Here is a 25,195-nt window from a genome sequence, read left to right on the forward strand (position 1 = left end):
AACACGAGGAAAAGAGGCTAAGTTACCTAAGCGGGCAAACAATGAGGAAGATGTACTAAGAGCAATAGAAGACCGTTGGTCCAGAAAGTGACGCAGAACATCCTCAAGCTCAGGAGTAGTCATGCCACAGAGACCATTAGAAGCTTGGCCAATGGAAGCGGAAGTAGCATCAAGTGTATCAACGACACTAGACTGATGAGCCCGTGGATGGGAGCCACGTCCTGGAGACTAGCCTGACCGACCTCCTCTAGAACCAAACTGATCACCTCGACTCCTGGATGGAGGCTCATGAAGCTTCCAACACGTCTCACGAGTATGTCGCAACTTTTTACAGTTATCACAGAATACAGACTCCTTGGCGGCAGACGGAGAAATGGGAGTCAGGCTGAGGCCATCTCAAGAGGTAGACAGTAATGCTGAGCGGTCAGTAGAGACAGGGGACATCATAGCAGACTGATGACTCTTCTCATTCTGTACATAGGCAAATGCCTCCTGAAGTGAAGGAAGAGTGTCGATACCCAGAACTCGACTCCTAACCGGATCATACTCCACATTGAGGCCTGCCAGAAACTTGAAGACCTGTTCCTGTGCGATGAACTTCCTATACCCGACTAAATCAGCAGTGCAAATAGGCTTATAGTCCTACAGGTAATCAAGGCGTTTCCAGCCGTTGGTGAGGAAAGTGAAGTGCTGAAGAACCGTCTGCTCCCCCTGAACAGAGCTCTCAATAGAGCTGCGTTACTCAAACGCCTGTGAGAAATTCTCTTTGCAGGAATAGGGGGTAGCCACAGCATCCCAAACATCCTGGGCAGTCTCCATAGATAAGTTGCCCTCGCCAATATCTGGTACCATCGAATGAATAAGCCAACCCATAATCAAAGAGTTGGTAATCTCCCATTGGTCATAACCCGAGTCAGTTATGCTAGGTGCTTGTATCCTGCCATCCACATACCCCTTCTTCCCTCTGCTCTTCAAAAACATAGTCAAACTCTGCGACCACGCGAGATAGTTCTGACCATTAAATAGAGAGTTAGTGATTTTAAGACTAGGGTTAGGGTTATCAGTCATAGTAGTAGGTATAGGGAAACTCTCACTCCTAGGTGTCCGAGAAGTAGTGGACACACCGGTGGAATCTGCCATAGGTACTGTATTACTGAACCCGCAACAAAACTAGTGCCAATCACAAACCTGGTGGATGGTGGTGGAAGGGAAAAACAAACACGACCACTAGGACAGTATAAAGAGTGAACAACTCATATATATATATATATATATATTTATAAAGGAAAGAAAAAAGAAAAAAAAAAAAGAATAACTCAAGAAAGAGAGACAGACATAGGAAGACTACAAAGAACCAGAGGCAATTGGCTAAAGATAGACAGAGGAAGACGACAAAAAACTAGAGGCAGGCAGCACAGGAGTCGAGTAGAGAGAGAAGCGAGGTAGTTGAGAGAGGTGAGGCAGTCGTCTGAAGCCAACGAAGGCTTAAGAGCTGTCAGCTGGGTCATCCAGTGGTCGACGGTGGTCCATGTTCATCGCACCAGGTGATTTTCGAACCCTAGGTGAGCCGAAACCCCTCAGGCTTGAGCCGCAACCAATCAAGCTGTCTGCTGAACTGGGTTGTCTCCGGCGGTGGTTGGTGGCTCCGATGGGTACTGTATGGGTAGATGGGTTTAGGTTTTAGGATTAGGCTCTAATACCATGATAAATTTAGAAAATGCAAGATTAAGGAATGATTAGGATATCATCCCCTATTTATATTAATGAAAATTAATAATTACAATGGAGCCCTAAGGCATAGAGTAATTACAAAATAATAACCCAAATAATATTATTCTAACAGTTTGTTGTCTAATTCTGTCGTACTTTGCATCTTGTGTGCTGGTTTGTTGGACTTTTCACATTGTGTGCTCCAGCTAGCTAGTGTTTCAAGAGAAGAATGATCCTCTTATTAACCTCAAAAATTAGACACTATTACATAGTTTACCAAGAAAAGTAATGAGTAAAACCCTAATAACAAGACAAAACAAAACTACCTAAAACAAAAATTATACAACCAATCCCAAAAAAGTTAATACAACGCTCATAGCCGGACTGTCCACTCTGTTTTCTCTGGCCTTCCTGTGCAGCTCTTCAATAATTAGAGATAATCTTGATGCAGTTTTCTTCTTTTTCATATAATTCTATCATCTGATGTCTTGCCTTTGTTGAGAAATCCCCTCGAATTTTCCTTCCTTGTGTGAATAGAAATGGGCAAACAAACCACAAATATACCAAGCAATAATATGGCTGAAAATTAAAGGCGACAAAACAATCACAAGATGCCAAATTTAGAGGGTTTGGCAAAATGCCCATGTCCACAGGTCCAATTACGAATCAAACTTTTACTATAAAATAATGGGATTATAACGGTTCATCTTTAGTCACAACTGAAGGTATACAATCGTCAAGAGAACTTCTTGGACTTAAAATGGCCATTCGTTCTTGGCTTGAAAGATGAAAGAAAGACCATCTTTTTTCTTTTCCTTCTCACGCACTCTCTCTCATGTACCCTGTTTGTAGCTTCTGTAGATTCAAAGTTAAGAGACAAAATGTCTCTGTTTTCCTTCTTTTGTCTTGGAAGGCACAAACCTTCCAAGAGAAGCTTTACAAATAAAATATATAATAAACAATTTTGACTCCAAGAATTCTTTGTGTGGGGCCCCCCCTAGGAGGGACACCACTCAACAAATCTCCCCCTCCGAACTTAGGTGGGGGGCACAACCAACTCTGCTTTGCTTCTACAAACTTCATGTTTCTCCTTGGACAAAGATTTAGTCATTATATTCAAACCATTCTCATTGGTATGAACCTTCTCAAGTTTGAGCAATTTTTCCTCCAACACATTGCATATCCAATGATACCTCGCGTCAATGTGCTTCGACCTTGAGTGGAATGTCATATTCTTGCTCAAGTGGATAGCACTTTGGTTGTCACATAAGAGAACGTACTTCTCTTGTTTTACACCTAATTAATGTATAAGCCTTTTAATCCATAACATCTCCTTGCATCCCTCTGCTACTGTGATGTACTTGGTCTATGTGGTAGATAGAGAAACACATTTTTGCAACTTGGATTTCCAAGAAATAGCTTCGCTTGAAAAAGTCATCTAGTACCCAGAGATAGACTTCTTAGAATCAATGTCTCCAGCAATGTTTGCATTTGTGGAGCCTTCTAACAAAGATTTTTCATCTCTAAAGCATAAACACATCTTGGAAATGCCTTATGAGAATCTATTTCACTGCAGCCCAATGATCTTTTCTATAATTGGAAAGAAATCTACTCACAACACCAACCGCATAAGATATATCCATCCTGGTGCACACCATCGCATACATCAAACTACCAATGGTTGATGCGTAAGGAACTTTCTTCATTTGCTAGACATTTCTTTGAACTAAGTTTGAAGTGATTTGCAAGTGGAGTACTCACTGGCTTGGCCTTGTTAATGTGAAAATTTTCAAGCACCTTTTCTATATACCTCTCTTGTAATAGCCAAAACTTGCCATTTTTCCTGTCATGGGTAATACTCATGCTAAATATTTACTTCGCAGGACCCAAATCCTTCATAACAAAGGATTTGCTAAACTCTTTCGTCAACTTCTCAATTTCGCTCGCATCATGCCCAACTATCAACATGTCATCCACATGAAGTAGCAAAATGATGAAGTTGCCATCTGAGAATTTCTTCACAAACACACAGTGATCTGAAGTAGTCCTCTTGTTTTCATGATCAATCATGAAGGAATCAAATTTCTCGTACCATTGCCGTTGTGCTTGCTTCAATCCATATAAACTCGTTTCTAGTTTGCAAACTAAGTTTTCCTTGCCTTTCACTTTGAACCCCTCAAGTTGTTCCATGTAGATCTTTTCCTCCAAGTCACCATTTAGGAAAGCTATCTTCACATCAAGTTATTCAACCTCTAAGTTCAAGCTTGCGTCTAGACCAAGGACAACCCATATAGATGACACCTTCACTAGTGGTGAGAAGATTTCCACTGTCAATTCCTTTCTTCTTTTTTTCTGTGCTTGAGTGCTCTCTTTCCCTTGGCAATTTCACCAAGTCATAAGTGATTCTCATGTAAAGATTTCATTTCTTCTTGCATGGCTTTCAGCCACTCCCTCTTATGCTTGTGAGTTGTAGCTTCTTGATAGCACCCTGGTTCTTCCTCGTTTGTAAGCATCACATACTCATTAGGAGAATACCTTCTTGAAGACTGATGCTCTCTAGTAGATCTTTTCAATTGTGGTTCTGTTGGTGGGTCAAGAGGTGCTTATTCCTCTTGCTCTTCTAAAGCCATAGCATCATCAGCTACTGTATCACCAACATCTTCTTGAACATCTCCACCATCATCATTATGCACTGTGGGTGGAGAGACTGGATCCAAGTTTATTGGGTACTCATTTGTGGAAACTGGCTTCTCAACTTTGGTCTTCAACGGTTTGATCTTCAAAAAAGATTACGTCTTTGCTCCAGACTATCTTTTTATCAACTAGATCCCACAACCTGTCCCGAACTCCTCATGTCCATATCCAAGGAAGATACACTTCTTTGTCTTTCCATCAAGCTTTGATCTCTTGTCTTTAGGAATATGCACAAATGCTCTACACCCAAATACCTTCAAGTGCGCATAAGAAACATCCTTCCCCGTCCAAACTGTGTCTGGTATATCACCATCAAGTGGAGCTGAAGGTGAGAGGTTGATTAGATCAACCGCAGTCCTCATTGCCTCACCCCAAAAGGATTTAGGCAGCTTTGCATGAGAGACCATAACCATTAGAAAGTTGCTTACTTATGGCAGCAGGCCTGGTTGAAGTTTTGTATCAAGGCCACATAGGGATTTCTCATGCCTTACAAAGGTGGTTTAGGGCTTCAGCCATGTACGAAAGAGAAAAAGTCAGACTGATTACCTTGTCCCCCTTGGTGTATTTTGCACTTTTTCTTAGCCTTTGTTTCTGTTGCTGATCTGAAAAATTATAATGAAACAAGGAACTATGAAATATGAATAATTAGCACGCTGTCTGGTGTTACTGCATAATTACACACATTTATGTACTGTCATTAAACAACTGATGTAATTAAACTAGGCGTTTAAGATAATGCTTGATGATGTGAGTTTGGCGTTAATTGACAAGACCTTCAAATTGTTATGACTATCTTCTTCAGACTTTTGGTGATTGTATCTGTTTAAAAGTTCTTATTTATTGGGTTTTTTTTTAGCGAATAATGAAAGATAGGGCTTTTGAATTTCAGTCAGAGCCTGAAAGCAAAGAATGTGCAAAGAATGTTTATGCAGTTCTATAGTTCAATGGTTTCATGATATGTTTATTATATGTGGTGAATTTTTGTTTTGATCACTTTGTTCGTTCATATTTCTGCCCCTCAATACAATTTCATTTCATTTTTCCATCCAGCAGAAGTAACAAGCATCTCATAATTTTGTCCTTTTATTTTACATTTCATTAGTCCTTATGATCAATAGCTCTGTGCTGGTTTTTGAAGTGAACTGAAAAGTCTTTGCTTAATGGGCAGATCCTCACTTCACTGAACTTCTTTTTTCGCTGAATTGATTTGAACAAATGCTTGTTGATCACGAAGCATTTAGTATTTCTGATGCTTATAACTTGATTCAGGTATTGGGAGTGTTGTGTGAAGCTCAGTACTTTCAAAACGTTATGCGTGTTGGTTACCGGTTACGATCAACTCTGGTAATCTTTTTTATTTTTAAGTTTTGCTAACATTCTGTTAAATAATTCTTTTATTATTTCCTCTTTCCAAATTGAAGTTGTCATAAGATTTGAACTGGTGTGGTTCTTGAGCTGGCAATCATTTTGGTTGTTCATAGTGGGTCATAATTTGTTGGTAATTAGAAGCATAGAATTGCCTACTTACCCAGAAAATCCTCAGTTTAGTCTTCTAACATGTACATATATATATATATATATATATTTCTTTATTTTTGGGAGGTGGGGTTGGGCCTGAAAGGTTAAGGCAGAGAGTGATTGGGTGAGTTCAGATTTCAACTATACAGTTCAACTTCATGTCAGTAAAGTAGGTTCATTGACTTTTGTTCAGGTGTATTAACGAGTTTTGTAATATTTTCTGTTAGGTCTAGCTATTCTGCTAACCATTTTTTTTTTTCCCGCTCAGCTGCATGAATGCATCAGCACTGCTCATATTGTTGACACGATAATTGAAACTCCTTTCATTTGTAGGTTGCTGCTGTATTCCGCAAGTCTTTAAGGTTAACCCACGAGAGTCGCAAGAAGTTTGCATCTGGAAAAATAACTAACTTGATGACAACTGATGCTGAAGCACTCCAGGTATATTTTTGCTCTATGATTATGTATATGCTTATCAAATTTGCTTCATAATGATGCAATTAATCTGCATATCTAATGTGCTTCATAATGATGCAATTATCCTTTTGCTGGATGATGAGTATACTGTTCAAAAGTTAACATTATGTATATTTATATTTCTATAAAATTTACTCAGACGCCAAGATGTTTGTTTAGATCTAAACACAATAAGCGTCCTTTGAGTAACTAAAAGACTTGCAAATTATCTTGTGGGTGCCTGAGTAGGACCTTTTATTTTAAATTTTTATGTTGTGCATATATTTTAGTTTTTGATTTCTTATTTTGTTTGAGAATAATATGAAATAAACATTAATATCATGGTAGAAATTTATTATTTTGCAACAATAATTAATTCAGTTTTGAAATTACAGAAGTTTATGAAATCTAACATTATATTTTCATAGTTTAAGTGGAAAGATGTGTAGTAATAACAAAAAAAGGCCTCTCTTATTGGTGTATAAATTGAAATGGAAATCAATCAAATTTGAATAGGAAGAATAGGCACATGCGGTTCATACAATAACTGTAACATTATCTCGCTTGTTCTCTTTTATTTGACTTTGATGATGTCTTTCTTTTGCCTTGTATTTGTAGCTACTTTTCCCACTAGAATAATCATCTAAAAAGCAATCCTTTCATTTCTCTAGCAGAAAGCAATCTTAAAGCGGATCCCAACCTTATACCCATTTTGGCCAATTGTTTTTAGACCGTTAAAATCATTTTCCAAATGTTTTTAGCCATGCAGAATCCAATCACTCATATAATGTTCAAGCTCACTTTTCAATCAGAATATTGTGCTTTTCGCTAATTGAGCGAGGACAAAGTGGAAATGGGTGGAAAGGAGGAGAATCCTTTAGAAAAATTCTATTTTCTCTTCATTTTTGACTTGGTTGTACAAAACATGCCTAGCTGTACAAATTTTATGCTTGGCCGTACAAATTTGTACGGGCTGGACATAAAATTGATGGCTAGACATATTTTGTCTGGTTGAGCAATACTGTCGAGAATAGGGCTACAAATGAACCGAACTGTTTGCGAGCTAGCTCGGCTCGGCTCAGCTCAGCTCGGCTGATTTACTAAATGAGCCAAGCTCGAGCTCGAATATTAGGCTCATTTAGTAAATGAGCCGAGTTCGAGTTCGAGCTCGAATAAGCTTGGTTCGTTTATCTTTATTTAAATTATATAATAAATATATTATTTATATAATATATAAATATATATTAATATATTTTTTTTTTAGATAAATAATTAAACTTTATTGCTGAAGCATCAAGATGCGAAGAATACAAAACTGCAAAGGAAACTACCAAAACCTAACCAATGATAACATCTAAAAAATCTAACAACTTAAACAAATTAGGTTAAACTTTCTCGTCCATCCAACTATACAAGACTGTAAGAAGACGACTCCCAAGCCACGAAACGCTGTGGTGGACTTCTTGAATAGTTCGCCTGTTGTGCTCCAACCAAACCAATCACATCAAACAAAAAGGCACCAATGACCACACACGTCGCTGCCGCCAACCAACCCGAGCTCCACGCCAACTCCACAACATATCCACTACTTTGTGCGGCTGAACCCAAGCCATCCCAAAAAGAGAGCACATGAGTCCCCACAGACGACTAGCCACCGAACAATGCAAAAACAAATAATCCACTGACTCCGTGTCAGCGCAACACATACAACACCGATTGACTAAAAAATGACCGCGTCGCACCAGATTATCAATCGTGAGATTCCATCCTAAAGCCGCCGTCCACATAAAGAAAACTACCTTAAAAGGAACCCCCGGGACCCAAATACACCTCCAAGGGAAATCCCGCCTCACCTCCCCCACCAAGCTCCAGTAGTAAGACGAAACAGAGAAGCACCCCTTAGTCCCCACAACATTCCAGCCCAAAACATCCTCCCCCACCCCAGTTTTCCCTAACCCATACAAGAAATCCCATAAATCTATCAATTGATCCACCTCCCAATCTTGGACTAGCCGACGCCGACGCCGACGCCGACGCCGACGCCGACGACGACGAATATCCTAAACCACCATATCCCCAGCCCGCAAATATGATGCCACCATAGCTTCCTGCTCCCCTGCAATTCGAAAAGTCAAAGCAAACTGATCCGCCAGCAATGCCTCACCACACCATCTATCCTTCCAGAAACGCACCCTCTGCCCATCACCTAGCCAGAACCTTACCCTCTTCTAAAACTCCACTTGACTCAAACTAATACCTTTCCATAAACCACACCCATAAGAACCAACCACCTCTCCTGACCCCCATTCCCCCTTCCCCAAACCATACTTACCAGCCACCACCTGTCTCCATACCTGGTCTGGTTCCAACGCAAAACGCCACAGCCACGTACCCAACAAAGCTTTGTTGAACATATCCATATTCCTAACCCCCAATCCTCCGACCTCTTTTGGTTGGCAAATCCGCCCTCAATCCACCAAATGATAATGGAAAGCATCTCCCCCACTACCCCACATAAAATCTCGCTGGAGCTTCTCTGTCTGCCGCGCCACCGACACCGGAATAACATGCACAGACATAAAGTACGTCGGAATGCTACTTAGCACACTCTTAATCAAAGTCAGCCTACCCCCTTTGGAAAGATATTGCCATTTCCAACCTGCCAGCCGGCGTTGAATCCGTTCTAGCACTCCATCACATATCCTTTTGGCCTTAAACGTTGCCCCTAGAGGCAAACCTAGATAATTAGTTGGCAAAGCCGATTCCTTACAACCCAACACTGCCGCTAAAACCGATAATCTGTCCACAGTCCCCACCAGGATCATCTCTGACTTCCTCAAATTCACTCGAAGGCCTGAAACTGCCTCGAAACACAACAGGACGCATCTCAAATAACCCACCTGCTCCATTACCGCCCCACAAAAGATCAAAGCATCATAAGCATACAATAAGTGTGAAACAGAAATAGGTGTCCCGTAATAGGACCCACCATAGAACCCTCCAACAAACCTTCCTGTACCGCCTTATCCAACAATCTACTCAACACCTCCATCACTAAAATGAGCAGTAGTGGAGATAGAGGATCCCCTTGACGAAGACCCCTATAGGTCGGGAAAAAACCTGTTGGAGTATCATTTACCAGAACCGACATCCGCACAGTAGAAATACAGAACCGAATCCACTGACACCAAGTCTCTCCAAAGCCCATACGCTCCAAAACATATAACAGGAACTCCCATCTGACATTATCATAAGCCTTTTCAATGTCCAGTTTACAAATCAAACCTAGCTGCCCCTATCGAAATCGAGAATCCACACACTCATTAGCCACCAACACTGCATCCAGAATCTGGTGACCCCCCACAAAAGCATTCTGGGACTCAGACACCACTGCCTGCAGAACCTGCCGAAGCCTATTTGCCAAAAGTGTAGCAAGAAGCTTGTATACACTACCAAGCAGACTAATGGGCTGAAAATCACGAATATCCTCCGCCCCCCCTTTCTTTGGAATCAGAGCCAAGAACATCATATTCAAGCTCCTCTCAAAATGCCCTGACACAAAGAAAGCCTCCAAAGTTGCCATCACATTTGTTCTAACCACACACCAGCAAAGCTGAAAGAAGGCCATACTAAAGCCATCTAGGCCAGGCGCTTCATCTCCACACATCATCCGCAAAGCCCCCAACACCTCTTCTTCGGTAACAAGACGCTCCAAAGCCTCCCTATTTGCACCGAGATCATATCAAACTGAACCCCAGCCATCCTTGGCTACCATTCCCCTGTTTGCGGCCAAAACAGGTACTGATAAGAACCCACAATCCCCTCACTGATTTCCTCATCCGTGCCCAAATCTTGACCATCCACCTGCAATTTTTTGATCTGATTTACCCGTCGATGTGCATTAGCCATCCGATGGAAGAACTTTGTTTTTCGATCCCCATCCTTTTACTTCTGCCTAAAACTCACCTCCTCCATATGAGAAATACGAACAAAATCCTGCCTAGCGGCCTCCCTGGGAGCAATATCATCAGGCAACAAGCCCTCATTAGCCTCTAGCTCATCCAAGGACTGGAGCAGGGACACCACCTCCGCCTTTTGGCCCTCTAACCAACCAAACACCTCCTTATTCCAACCTTTCAGATCCCGTTTAAGCAATTTCAATTTCTGAGCTAACACACTACTAGGTAGAGTAGTAACCATATAGCTAGTCCACCACCCTCGGACCCTCTCCAAAAAACCATCCGAGTGCAGCCACATATTCTCAAAATGAAAAGGAGTTGGAGCCCTTTGAACCCCCCCACTATCAATTAAAATGGGCCAATGATCCAACACTGGGCGAGGTAGCCGAAGCTGAATAACATCTAAAAAATGCTCCTCCCAACCGGTAGAAATCAAGAAGCGATCAATCTGAGACAGGCTCTGTCCATTCGACCAAGTAAAGCTCCCCCTTAGAGAGGTAAATCAACCAGCTGCATCTCGTCAATAAAGTAACATAAAGTCTGCATCCACCTCGAGGCCCTAGTACTTCCCCTCTTCTCTGCCGACCAACGCACCATATTAAAATCGCCCCCCACACACGAAGGCTTTGACCAACGACTAGCCACATTTTCCAATTCTAAGAGAAACTCACCCCTATTGGCATCTTGCAGTGGACCATACACCCCAGGAAACACCCATCGAAACTTGTCCTCCACACACCGAAACAGACAAGACACAGAGAAACCGCCCACCTCCTCTTCCTCCTTCACCACTACCCAAGAGTCCCAACATAGAAGAATCCCACCGGCGGTACCCTCGGCCGGCAAGTGTAGCCACTCCACAAATCTCCCTCCCCAAATATCACGCATCACCTCCTCTCCTAATGCTTCCATTTGTCTCTTGAAGACAAACTACATCAGCCCTCACACTATGCAACACTGCTTTTACTGCCAACTATATATCCCGATCATTCAAGCCCCGCACATTCCAAGATAAAATTTTAGTCCTCATTTCAACATAAGCAGTGTGCCACGATTCCTATGAGAAACACGTCCTGCCGTGGACCCACCATGTTTATAATTAATGGAACATGCCAGATTCTTAAGCTTCCGTATCCCTTTACGACCACTTCCCGCGGGAGTGATCGCCTCTGCACTAGGAGCCCCTTTTCGCCACGATTCCTCCATTGCTGAGAAAAGATGCATGGCTTCCTCCTCATGCCCTTCGAAAGACAATCCCAATAAGCGGCTAACATCACTAATTCGTTCTAACACCTAATCGAAAACCTCCTCAGCCGAAGGTACTCCATTCCTGCCCAAATCATCAACACTGTGGGACAGCTGTGGATGTTGATTTGTGAAGATCCCCCTGTCACCCATTTCCACACCCAAAGGTTGCACGGCTATTGACAAGTTGACCCGACCTTCCTTAGACAACCCATCAAATTGCCCCCATCCAGGTCGATCCTCTCCATCATCGCAAACTGGAAAGTCAAGTCGGAATCGACACCTATAAGACTCCAAAGGGCACCCCGAGTCAACCACTGTGTCACTAGGCTCACTCTGCACCACCATCTCTAACCCTCATACCACACCCAGCGGCTCCAGTTGCTCCGCCACGTCTATAGCAGTATCGACATCACTTGAGATCGCCGACAAACTAGACCCAGCCTTCGCCGACCACCCATCAGGCCTAATCATCGAGGTTTCCCCAGCCTGTCGCAGCTGCGAACCAGATGCCAGAGTTGTTTCTTCCTTCAGTGCTGTTGTCACTGTCAAACTAGCAGTCAGACCATTGGTGGGTAGAGAGAAACCCATACTATGATTTAGGACTTGAAAGACCCGACGTACTATGCGTCCACCGCCTGACCCGTTAATGGGGACCTAGACCCACAAGGCCCATAATTTAGTCCATGCCCAGAGACATCCAGCGAGGCCACATTGTTGGGCCTTAACAAAGGTAGGCCCAAATGATCTCCCTCTCTAGCATAAACCTTAGGAGCCTATATTTGTGCCCTTTTTATTAATACGGGTTCCACTAGGCCCAAACCTCTGGGTTATTTGCCCTAGTCCAGGCCTTTAAAAGTTGACCTTTCTCTATAACTGTATGGATTCTCCCAAATCGATCCCCCAAATCTCGCCCCAATTGGCCGATCCCCAAATCTCTGCCAATTTCGGTGATTTTGTTGCACCATAGCCCCACCTGCCTTTCTCATTCCACCACCACCCCAACGCGTTGCCGTCAGTAACACAGATGCCACCGTTGGACCTACCTCCGACTAGATAGGCAAAAAGTAACGCCATGAACCCCGCTGGATCGAAATCCGTGATGGAATTCCGTCCGACAGCCCTTGAACCCTCAATCGATCACAACCTAAAAGATCTAACGTTTCATCCACTTCCAGAAAGCCGCCACACCTATTCCCAATGGCTTGGTACGTAGACAACCCACGGAGATGAAGAGGTAGGCCTAACACTTGGATCCATTGACTCTGTAACTTCACTGGCAACTCCTGATGGCAGCAAAAAGTTGTTGGTGACCACCAGTCCAGAAGAAGATTGCGCCCAGCAATTGTCCACTTTCGTCACAGTACCAACTCTCCTTCCTACCTCGACACGAAGACAAACAAGAAATATTTCCCTCCAACACCTGACACCTCCACCTTCTCTGATGTGCTCCACAAATGGTGCACCCATTCAGTCACAGAGGAAACCCCCAGCCCCTTCTTTCCTTCCTTCCCTACCCTACCCACCAGAGCCTTGTCTAACACATGAAGCCAACCCCCTTCTCCTTCTCTTGGTACCACCACATCAGTGTTGTTACCCTCCTGAGATATGGCGAACTGCGTTTGAGACAATCCCTCTGTTGTCGTCTCAATCTCCAACCGCTACCTATGTTTAGCTAAGCCATCACCAAAACCAAACCCCTTAATAACCAAAGCAAGCCCCTCCTACCCATCTCTATAACCACAATCTGGGAAGAAAATCTGTTTCCGTTTGGTCCCTATCGTAGCCACTATCTGCATTGAAGAGCCGCCATTTTCTTCCCCTCGGACCCAAACTGCCACAATACGACAGCCACCAATAAGTCTACCAAGAAACGCCAACCGGCCTATCTTGTGTGACGCCTGCCGGAGCTTCTCAACAAGCCAACCCACTTCAACACCCCCAATGATTAGTGCCCTCCGAAGCCCCTGTCCACGCTCCACAATCGACAGATGTCGCCGTCCAATCCGATCCTCCTCAATCTCCTCAAGTTCAAAAGAACGGCCCCTTAAGAAAAGAATTCTCCGATGAGGGCCGCTTGTCTGCTCTGCCGAGAACATTACGCTGAAAATCGCCCCATTATTGTAGAGAAAAAGTAATCATGTAACAAATCAAACCAAACCAAGCCTTAAATCCCATCAAATGGGGTCGGCTACATAAATCCTTCTTCTCCATATGGCCCTATCAAAGACCATTTCGTTAGTCAAATTAAGTAGATCCATATCTCTATTTACAACACTAGCCAATGTTAATCTAGGCCTGCCCCGTCCCCTAACACTCCCATCTACCGTTACAGTATTGCATCCTCATCTTATTTACATGTTGTTTCTTGGTTTCCCAACACTTTGCCCCATACAACATCGCTCGTCTAATAGCCATTCTATAGAACTTACCTTTTAGTCTAGTGGGTATTCGTTTATCGCACAGTACCCCAGACGCACTTCTCCATTTACACCATCCCGCCTTAATTTTGTGGGCCACATCCGTATCAATCTCCCCCGCTGTTGTGATAATTGACCCTGAATAATGAAAATATTCACTCTTAGACAGTTTTTGATTCTCAATCTTTACTTCTCCTCTACTTTCATTATTACTGTTACTAAATTTACACTCCATGTACTCTGTCTTGGTTCTGTTTATCTAGAATCCTTTAGATTCAAGAGTTTTTCTCCAAATCTCCAACTTTGTGTTAACTCATTCTCTAGTCTCATCCACTAGCACAGTATCGTCTGCAAAAAGCATACACCATGGCATGTCATCCTGAATATTTCTCATCAATTCATCCATAACTAAAGCAAAAATATAAGGACTTAAGGTAGATCCTTGGTGTAACCCTACAGTGATAGGAAATTCATTTGTCTCTTCAGCCGGCGATCTAATAGTGGTCACCACCCCTTCATACATGTCCCTAATCACATCAATGTAACCTTTTGTCACCCATTTCTTCTCTAACACTCACCATATTATATCCAGGGCACTCTATCATATGCCTTCTCAAGGTCAATAAATACCATATGAATATCTCTTTTCTTTTCTCTATACTTTTCTATTACTCTCCTCAAAAGATAAATTGCTTCCATTGTTGACCTACCAGGCATAAACCGATATTGATTTACTGACACCTCTATTATATCTCGTAATCGGCATTCCATCACCCTCTCCCACACTTTCATCATATGACACATTAGCTTGATTCCTCTATAGTTGTTGCAATTCTGGACATCTCCTTTATTCTTATAGATTGGCACTAAAATACTCTTCCTCTACTCATCTGGCATGTTCCTAGTTGACAAAATTTTGCTAAACAACCTAATCAACCAAGCAACCTCCTTTTTACCCAAACACTTTCAAGCTTCAATAGGGATATCATCGCGTCCTAAAGCCTTATTTGATTTCAGCTTCTTAAGTGTAATCTCCACTTCAAAGTTCCCAATCCTGCGATAGAATCTATAGTCTTGGTTTATCGTATTACTGGCTATTTCTTCCCCTATTGCCGAATCTCCATGTTCCTCATTTAATAGTTTCTCAAAATAGTTCTTCCATCTTTCCTTAGGCCTCGTTTGGAAACCTTCCATTTTAGCCAAAAAGTCAAAAAGTTACTAAATTAGCCATAAAGCCAACAACCCATATCAAAAAGTCAAAAATTCTATTTTCTCTCTACTTTTTGCACATCTTTTCATAAAAAGCCAAAAAGTCATCCCAAACATACTAGTTTTTTTTAGCTTATATTTTAGCCAAATAGCCAAAAAGTTGCTAAATTAGTCTATTCCCAAATGAGGCCTTAATCTCTTCATCCTTCACTAATACCTTAGAATCCTCACTCTTGATACACTTAACTTGATTAAAATCTCTTGTTTTCCTCTCCCGTATCTTAGCAAGTTTGTATACCCTCTTCTCTCCCTCCTTACTATCTAGTCTAGTGTATAGGTCATCATAAGCTTTCAACTTAGCCTCTCTCACCACTTTTTTGACCTCCTTATTAGCCAATCTATAGCTCTTAAGGTTTTTCTCAGTTCTATCCTTCTGCACTTTTTAAAGCACTCTTTTTTTGCCTTAACTACCGCTTGAACCTCTTCCCTCCACCACCAAGTTTCCCTAGAGCTGGGTCCCGTTCCTTTTGACTCTCCAAGCACTTCCCTTGAGATTCTTCTCATATAGTTGGCCATCGAGTTCCACATAGTGTTAGCATCATCTTCCAAGTTCCAAGTACCTTCCTTATCCATTTTATTCTGAAATATTTCCAGTTTATTCCCTTTTAGGTCCCACCATCTCGTTCTACGATGTCCACCATCCTTCCTAGCTTGGTATTGCCCTCTAAAACATAAATGTAGTACCAAAATCTTATGTTGAGAGGCCAGGCTCTCTCTAGGAATCACCTTACAATCATTGCATTTTAGACAGCCCACTTTTCTCACTAAGAAACAATCTATTTGGCTCTTAACTGACCCACTCTTAAAGGTTATCAAATGCTCCTCCCTCTTCTTTATACATAGTATTGGCCACCACCAGGTCAGAAGCCAACGCAAAATCTAAGATACTCTCTCTAGCTTCATTTCTGTCACTAAAAACGTATCCAACTTGAACCCTTTCATAACTTAGTTTATCTATGCCTACATTGCCATTAAAATCTCTACCTATAACCAGGTTCTCTCCTACGGGTATCTCTTGTAAGATCTCATCCATTTGCTCCCAAAAAATCCCTCTTAGTCTGGTTATCTAATCCTACTTGAGGGCCGTATGCAATAATAACGTTTGCTATATTCCCTCCAATAACTAGTTTAACTAACGTAATCCTATCCCTTTTCCTAATGACCGCCACTACATTCTCCACAAGTCCCTTGGCAAGTATGATTCCTACCCCATTTCCGTGTCTATCCTTACCACTATAATACAGTTTAAAACCGGTATCCTCAATTTCCCTAGCTTTCTCACCCATCCACTTAGTTTCTTGTACGCAAGTTATACTACCTCTCCTCCTAATCATAACATCTACCATTTCCATCGCCTTACCAGTTAAGGTTCCTATATTCCAAGTGGCTACCCTAAACCTGTAGTCTTGGACAAGCTTCCTTACCCGCGCTCGTCCAAAAAAGCGCGGGAAATTTTGCCATTTTTCACCGCACCCAAGCGTCGATGCAACGCCCCTTGTTTACTTTTCGAAACACCCGAAGGCAGGCGCAAAGCGTCACTTGAGGGGAATGACCTAGCATTTAAACGATTCAAAGTAGGATTCATTGTCATAGGGGATCCTAGCAATTTTTTTTACGTGTTGGCTGTCGGCTACCTAACACACAACCCGGGCTTGGGACTGGCGGAGTTGTTAACAACCCCGGCGGAGTTAAAGTAATCATGTAACAATATATAAATAATAGCATAAATATATTATTTATGTATTAATAATATAAATAGTAATTTTTATTTAAATAATATAAATAAAAAAAAAAAAAATTAACAAGCTAAGTTCGAGCTCAATAAATGAGCTTGATATGCAAATGAGCTGAGCTTAACCTTAGCAAAGCTCAACTCGGCTCCTTTGCAGCCCTAGTCGAGAAATAGGACGGTTTCTAGAAGATGGTCCCCTATGCATGTGGAGGTGCGAGAATTGCGGAGCAATAAAGACACACCTCTTTCAAGATGAAAATAGGTTGAAAGGTTTTGGAAGGTTTACCAAAACATAGAGACACTCATCTTCGATCTCAAAGCTTTTGGACCTTCAATTTTTCTCTATACATACACCTATAGATACACCACCATTGAAGTTTGGATTGAAGCTTTTCTTGCTGGAGATTCAAAGAAGATTTCATAAGCTTGAGGGTGCCTAGAGTGGAGTTTGCTAGTCAAGGAGCTCTTCTTCTTTACTTGAGGTAAACTCTTGAACTTTCTCATCAATTTCTCTCATATTTTCTTTTCTTTTCTCTCTTTCCAAACACTCTATAATTCTGAAATCTATTGTTTAAGATGTGATTGGGCTTTGTGGATGGTGGAGGGAATTAGCCACCCCTCCATAGGATTAATTGGATTGCTTGAATTCTAGTTTTCCTACACTTTCTCTCTCATTTTCTCACCTTCCAAACACTTTATTTTCTGAGTTTTTCTTGCTTATTTAGATTAGATATGGACTTGTATAGAGGGTTCTAGTCCTACCCTATGATTTATTTTCATAATTCTTTTGTTTGTTTTTCATTTTCTTTTGTTTTCTCTCACGCTCTCACCTATTTTCTCACCATCCAAACAAGTTTGACTTTCATAATTCAATCCTCGTATGAACTATTGTAATTGTCTTGTGGCGTTAATTGGATGATTTGGAAGTTTAAATTGGTGATTAGAGTGCTTTTCTTACATTTTCTCTCCTTTTCTCTTGCTCTCTCATTTTTTCTCTATTTTCTTGGAAGCCAAACATGATTTCTACCTAGAAGTGATTTGTAATCTACTCTCTCCATCTACTCTTAACATGGATTTGGGTATTCATTTACTCTTTTCCATGAGAGATGTAAATTCATATTCACTTCTTTAATTTGCTTCCTGTTTAGTTTCATGATTTTTCTTCTATGATCATCATGGATCTTTCGTATTTTTTATGATTATGGAAGACTACCGTCTCATCTCTTCCATGATGAGAATGGTGGATTTAGCTTGTTTTGATTCTTTATTCTTCATTATTTGATTGCTTGATGATTTTTGAAGCTAATCTACCTCTTCCTAGGTTATCTTCATGATAGGGAGAGTAGATTTTATTTTCTTCATCATTTGCTACTCTCTCTCATTTGGTGGTGATTGAGATTGAGATTCTTTATCATGTTCATTGTGAAGCTTTCTTGGCTTAGATGGATTCAATTCTCTCATTATTCATGATGACTGAGGATGAGTTCATGATGTCTAGCTTCTAGTGACATTCTAAGAGAATTAGTGCTTCTTTCTTATATTCATATGTTAGAGAAGCACTTTGGCTCATTTTCTTTATCATTTTCTTGTTTCTTAGCTTCTTTAATTAGTAGCTTTTCCATTTTCATTTGGTAGCTTTGTTAGTGTATTTAGCTTCTATGATTCTTATTATTTTGTTTCCTCTAGTTTAAATGCATGTATATTCATCTCTCCTCTATTCCTTCTCTATCTTTTTTATTTGTAGCTTTCCCTATCTTGGCATCACGTTTTCTTTATTTCATCATTTTCTATGTTTTGCATTCATTTTTCATGTATAAGGCTTGGGTCATCTTACTCATCCTATTTATTTTTCTTATGTGATTATGTGCACTACCCCATGTTTTGAGATGGTTCATATATCATATGAACCATCACTCTCTCCAAAAAGTCACTATAAGTTGTCACATCACTCTCTCTACTTTTTTGCGTATCTTTTCGTAAAAAGTCAAAAGTTACTAAAATAGCCTGTTTCCAAACAAGGCCTTATAAGTGTATGTATTGCATTAGCTTCTTTGCATATAGGATCATGCATATTTTTCTAGCCCTTTGCGCTTGGCTTGGTGCGGATGAGTATTAAGTGAGCTTCTTTCATCTTTCCATACCGATTATGGTGTTTTCCTTACTATGTTTAACATTCTACCATATGGCTTCTTGCTTAGTTGAGATATCTCTATGATTGCCGGTGGATGGACGTTATTTCTATGCATGTGAACTCGTCTTTTCTTTGAGTTGCACATTCTTAAAACTCTTTTTCAAAATGCATGAAATCAAAACATTTCAAAATAAGTGATTAATCTATACTTGTTTGCTTCACATAGTAATTTTATCATTAATAATCGGAACGTGGGCATATATTGGTAATGAATCCCATATTAAGAATTAGTAGAGGCCAATCTTTGATCGAGTGAGCGGGGGTGCTAAATTCATGACTTTCCCCCCTCATACACACTTTGGTTGTGACAGATAGTGGCCTTTGACATGAGTCATGGGTTTCCTAGTTTTCCCAAAAGATTAGGTGGCGACTTTAAGTTTGGTGATGTAGTCCATTTTTGGCATATCTTGTGATTAGTGGATTTTTTTTACATATTTGCCAGATTTGGACTCTCATTTTGTTTCACATTGCACTCGTTTAACCAGACTGGGGGTTTGAATTGTCAAGCGCGCTCGGATACACTCCGGGAGATCCCACAATGACACCAACTTGCCAACATAGAAAATTTTGAAAAATGTAGGATGCGACACGTGGGGAACACGTGCAAAATATACAATTTTATACCAACATGACACGAGTTGGACACTTCCCAACACTTGCACACACAAGAAACGCATTACAAATTTGAATAAAATAACTTGAGATCCAATGCTTAAACAAATATATATAATTTATACTTATTCTCATCCTTTAGATTTCAAAATTATTATCTTTGACTTAAATATTCATATGACATATAATAATTATTTCTCTTTATATGACACAATATTGTTATCTTCATAGAAGTGTTTGTGCTTCTTAGATGATACATATTTTAGAAATGCATCATTTAGGAATTACTAATATTATTCATTAGCTCCTTTCTCTTAGGAGCTGTTGTTTGGCACAATGGTAAATTCTTTGGCTGCAAAGAATGAAAACGCAAGTCTAGACATAATGACAAGCGGTAGGTTTGGATGCGATCCACCATTCCACAAATCCTTGGTAAATATGGACCAATATTAAGGAATAGCTTTTTTATGATTTTTTCTTTTATTATCTACCCTTTTGTTTCTGGAGGGCGGTTTATTTTGTTTTGTGCACAATATGGAAGTTTTATTCGTACAATTGGATGTTCTAAATGGAAATGAGGGGGTGCGGCTTTTGTTCAATGTTTGAGAACTTTTAGGGTTCACATGAGGACTTATGGTTGGCTACTGCACTAAATAAAAAGTAAGGTCACTCTTGAAGATATGAACACCACCCTTTTTCTCAATTCACACCATTTTGTAAATTCAAATATTAACTACTGTACACAAACCAATTGTTTGGACATCAACTAATAAACAAAAACTAATTGTTTGAACATCAAGTACCGAACTGAGCTTTTGTTTGATAATTGATATCCAAACTATTAATTTTTGTTTGATAGTTGATATTTGAATGACAAAATTGTGTGAATTGAGGAGTTTGTTGTGTGCAAATAGAAGCACCCATGATGGACGTAAGGAAACTTAAACTATTGTCGTCGGTCTTTATAGGCTTAGAGGAAACATGGGTTTTGGGTTGGGGTGGGAGGATCTGCTGATTAAGCATTACAGCAGGCAGTAAGTTACACAGCTGATGAAGCTTTTCAAACTTGGAGGGAAACTATAGCACTACGACCTCTTCATCTGTGAAATATTATCTGGAGTTGCATTCAATCTCTTTTCGTTCTCTCTCATTCACTCTCTCTCAAACGTTATTTATTTATTATTATTATTATTATTATTATTATTTGACATACATGTCTCAATTGGGACTTGAAACACTGGACCTCCCCTTAAGTTAAAGGCAGTGCATTCAAGCTAACAGTTGGTATTCACCCAAAAAAAAAAAGCTAACAGTTGGTTTCGGAGTTACACTGAATCCTATGATTTGTGGTTACAGACATGCGCTCCCCAACACGTGTCAGAGTTACACTGAACCCTATTGTCTTTGTCAGAGTTCTGTTAAATTTACATTCTGTAACTAGTATGGAGATATATTAAGTAGCTTAAGATTAATCTGTATTCACTTTGGTAACACTATGATTGCTCTATTCTCACTTTGAAAAAAATTAATGTGGAGTCAATAATGTGAATATTCACCAAGAAAACGTCACCTGTAATATTAGAGTGGTCTACCTTCATTTGATGCGTATCTGTAATATTTCAATCTGTCTACATATGTACCCAAGTTTCTTGATCATCTTTAAGGCTGAGTCTTTATTTTTTTTCTACCTGCAGCAAATATGCCAATCACTTCACACTTTGTGGTCAGCTCCCTTTCGTATTATCATCGCAATGTTTCTGCTTTACCAGCAGTTGGGCGTTGCTTCTCTTCTTGGAGCACTAATGCTAGTTCTTTTGTTTCCTGTACAGGTATATGGCTCTCTCTCTCTCTCTCTTTCTCTGTCTGTCCGTCTTCTTTTGTTTTTATGGTATATTTTGGAAAAATACAGTGCCATATTAGATGTAATGATATTTTAATTTTTTTTTTAAATATATTTATTTGTTTGGCCCCTCTTAGCATTACTGTAAATGTGAATCCCATTGTTCTAGGTTCACCTTGTTTATTGATCTTTTATCTCTTTTGGCAACAGACAAGGTATTTGTTTAAGCAAGCAATTTAAGCTGGAAATTAAGGATTTTTGGAGATGTTCTGGACTTGGTTCTTATCAAAATTTCAAAAACTAGGGCAAAACATTGGAGTTTAACTTATACAAAGATTACAAGTACTAATAAAGGAGCAGTAAATCGTGATCTTTGGAGCATGTTTTTGCCCTTCTTTAATTCCCGACTTATTTGTGAGGTTAAATTTACAATGTATAGTTCAATAAATGAATTGCATTCTTTTTGGACAGTGTTGTGGCTAGCATTAGTGCCTTTTCAAAAAAAAATGTTTATATATCAATTAGAAGACTCACTGTAGTAATAAGTAACTCCAGGTACTAGTCATGATAACACTAGACAGAAATGTATGGTTAGAATGATTTTTTTTTCATCAAAAAAGATTTGTGGAGATTATATACAAAAGATGGGGGATAAAACACATTGGAGGTGTGATATTTGAATGCATTGCAAATAATCCTAAGTATTACTTTAAATTGACCTATTACTATGGAAATTGGTGAGCTTTTGAAACTCATAGTAGAAATAATCCTAAATCTTACTTGAAATTGACCTATGACTATGGAAATTCATAGAAGAAAATATCCTAAGTCCTTGCCTAGAAGGTGATTCTTTCTTTGGTATTACGAAGTATGTAGCATTTTCTTATCCAGAAAGGCATTATATTTATACATGAAGAACCTAATTTGTCTTGTTGGTGATTATGTTTATTTTAGGGAAAATTGGTGGAAATTCCCACACTTTGGTCTTATTTTAAGTTAAATCTTGTCATAAATTTATGGGTAATTCTATTTATATACCACTAAACCTCTCAGTTCACACCATATTCTCATATTTTCTTAGTTCACACCACAACTAAATTGAAAAGTCTAATTTTATCTCACTATAAACCCTTATTTTTTAAATAATACCAAACTACCCTCTTCTTCAACAAACCCAAACCCTAACCTGAATTACTACCACCACTGACTATAGCTGCTGCTGCTGCCACCGCCGCAGTCACAGCTCTTCGCCTCCGGTTGTCGCCCCTCCACAACCTCCTTCTACTCTTGCCGCCTCCATCAACCACTGGATCACCGCTCTTCATCGTCACGCTCTTCCTCCAACCCGTTGCTCGTGATCCTCCCTCACCATTGCCTCCAACCGCCGTCACCAACCACCATCACAAATAACAACCCCGCTCCCCTCTCGCCATCGCCAATTGCTCCATTCCCCATCCTCGCCATCTCGACCATATCTTAATCTTGATAGATTTGTTTGTATGATGAATTTAGTAGGGTTCAACGAGAGTTTTTAGAGAGAAAATGGAGAAAAAGAGAGTTTAGAGAGAGAGAGAGAGGGTTGATAGAATGAGAGGAAAGGACAGAAAGGCCAATAGAAAGCTGATGGGCACACAAAATTCGAGGCTTTCACGCGCCTGGCTGCAGATGTGGTTCGCATGTGCGATGCCCCCCGGCCACACATGCAGGCCAAAGCAGTGGAGAAAACTCTTTGCTGGAAATTTGTGTTAATGCATATAATAAGATAGTGGCATGTATAGAATATTGTAAGAAATAATGTATAGAGAAAGAGAGAGAATAAATTGTATGTATTATTATTGATTGATATATTAATGTTATGGTTACAATGATTCCTATATATAGGAGAGGGTGAGTGTGTAGTAGGTGAGGAGTAGGTGAAGTGGAGGTGGTAGTGGTGTAGTGGGTTAGGTTTAGTGGAGTAGGTTTAAGTGGGTGAAGGTTTAGTGGAGTAGGTGAGGTGGTAGTGGTGTAGTGGGTTAGGTTTAGTGAAGTAGGTTTAAGTGGGTGAAGTAGGTGGAGAGTAGGTGGATTTTAACAGCCCCCCGCAAACTCAAGGGGGATAGGAACTAACCAACTTGAGTTTGGAGAGAGTAACAAAACAAGAAAATACATAAAAATAAAAGAGGATAAGAGACACTGTATGGTCGTGTCAGACCATTGGTGAAGACACTGGATGGTGGTGTCATAACGGTGTAGAGGACACTGGATGGCAGTGTCAGACCGATGTAGAAGACAGTTTATGGGGTCATGTCGGACCGTTGTAGCAGACAATGTTGTGACAGTTGTTGTGACAGTTTACGGAGTCTTGCTGGACCCTTGTAGAAACTAACCGGAATCAATGTCGGGACAGGTTACAGAGTCTTGTCGGACCCATAAAGGAGCTAACCGGAATCAATGTCGGGACAGTTTACAGAGTCTTGTCGGACCCTTATAAAGTCGCACCCTCAAAAGGCGTGCCCAATCTTTCAAAAGGCGTGCCATCAAAAGGCGTGCCCAATCCATAAAAAGGCGTGCCGGACATGATGGCGAGGCACGTGGGCGCCTTGGCTTGCACGCCCGTTTTGTCGTCTGGTGGCAAGAGGCACGCGATACGCGTGGCTGCCTCGCTATTTAACCAAGGTTGATGCTGAGGCTGAGGCAGACAAAAAAACTTCTGAAAATCCTCTGAAAACAACTCTTCCTTTGCTGAGAAAGAAACTCTGTAATACTCTGTAACCAACCCGTCTCTGAAACACTCAGCAACATGGCCTCTTCTTCCCGTCCAGCTACCCAGAACATGGCCTCCTCTTCCCGTGGTCTGCTCACGCTCTTTCCAGAACTGAACGAGTCCACAAGAGAAATAACTGGTGCGGTGGCCAGTGAACCTCAACCAAACACCTCTGGTTTTGCTCCGTTGAACTTTCCGATGCGGTCGGTGGAGCAAAAAATGGCGGTGCAGTCGGATGTGGAGGCCAATCAGTATACCTTGAAGTCATGTGTGGAAACCATGACTGCGGTTACAAATTTGTCGAACCGGCTGCAGAGTAGGACAAATGAGGTGCAGCAGTTAAACGCCCAACTGGCTCTGCTCCAACGCATGTATAAGGATGCGCGAGCAGAGATAAGTGTGCTAAAGGCGGAAAACAAGGAGCTGAAGCGGAAGGCCAGTTTTATGTTCCGATTTGGAGGGCCGCCATATGCTGCAGTGGAGGAGCAGGGAGTAGTGATCATGCCCAGTGGAGTGGGAAACACGGAGGCAACACCGGCAAGGGCTGCCCAAGACGGTGGCAAGAAGAAAAGACCGGCAGAATAGGCGAGAAGAAAAATCCCACTGTTCCGATTTGTGTTGGTTGTGTTTTGTTTTGTTTTGTGTTTTTTTATTTTTATTTATTTTTATTTTTTTTATTTTTTTATGGTGTAAAATGCTGATCGGGGTTGATCCCCGGCATGAAGAAATGACAAGTTTGTAAAATGTTGTTTTTTTTTTTTTTTTTTTTTTTTTTTTTTTTTTTTTTTGGGAGTGTTTTGTTG

At 40.7% G+C, this 25,195-nt stretch overlaps 1 protein-coding gene across 2 annotated transcripts in view; it reads left to right on the plus strand.

Annotated features, from left to right (window-relative positions):
• The window catches only part of LOC114291049 (ABC transporter C family member 2), a 102,044-nt gene that overhangs the window by 26,063 nt on the left and 50,786 nt on the right, over positions 1 to 25,195 (plus strand). For both annotated transcript variants that reach the window (XR_003639247.2, XM_028235054.2), the window contains exons 10-12: positions 5,674 to 5,748; positions 6,256 to 6,363; positions 21,501 to 21,635. Coding sequence is in view for 1 of the 2 variants with exons in the window: in XM_028235054.2 (XP_028090855.2) it covers positions 5,674 to 5,748; positions 6,256 to 6,363; positions 21,501 to 21,635 (318 nt within the window). In the remaining variant the exon portion in view is untranslated. The remainder of the gene's footprint in view (positions 1 to 5,673; positions 5,749 to 6,255; positions 6,364 to 21,500; positions 21,636 to 25,195) is intronic.

Source organism: Camellia sinensis, chromosome 9 (assembly GCF_055761805.1).
Source record: "Camellia sinensis isolate YWXY chromosome 9, ASM5576180v1, whole genome shotgun sequence".
Lineage (NCBI taxonomy): Eukaryota > Viridiplantae > Streptophyta > Magnoliopsida > Ericales > Theaceae > Camellia > Camellia sinensis.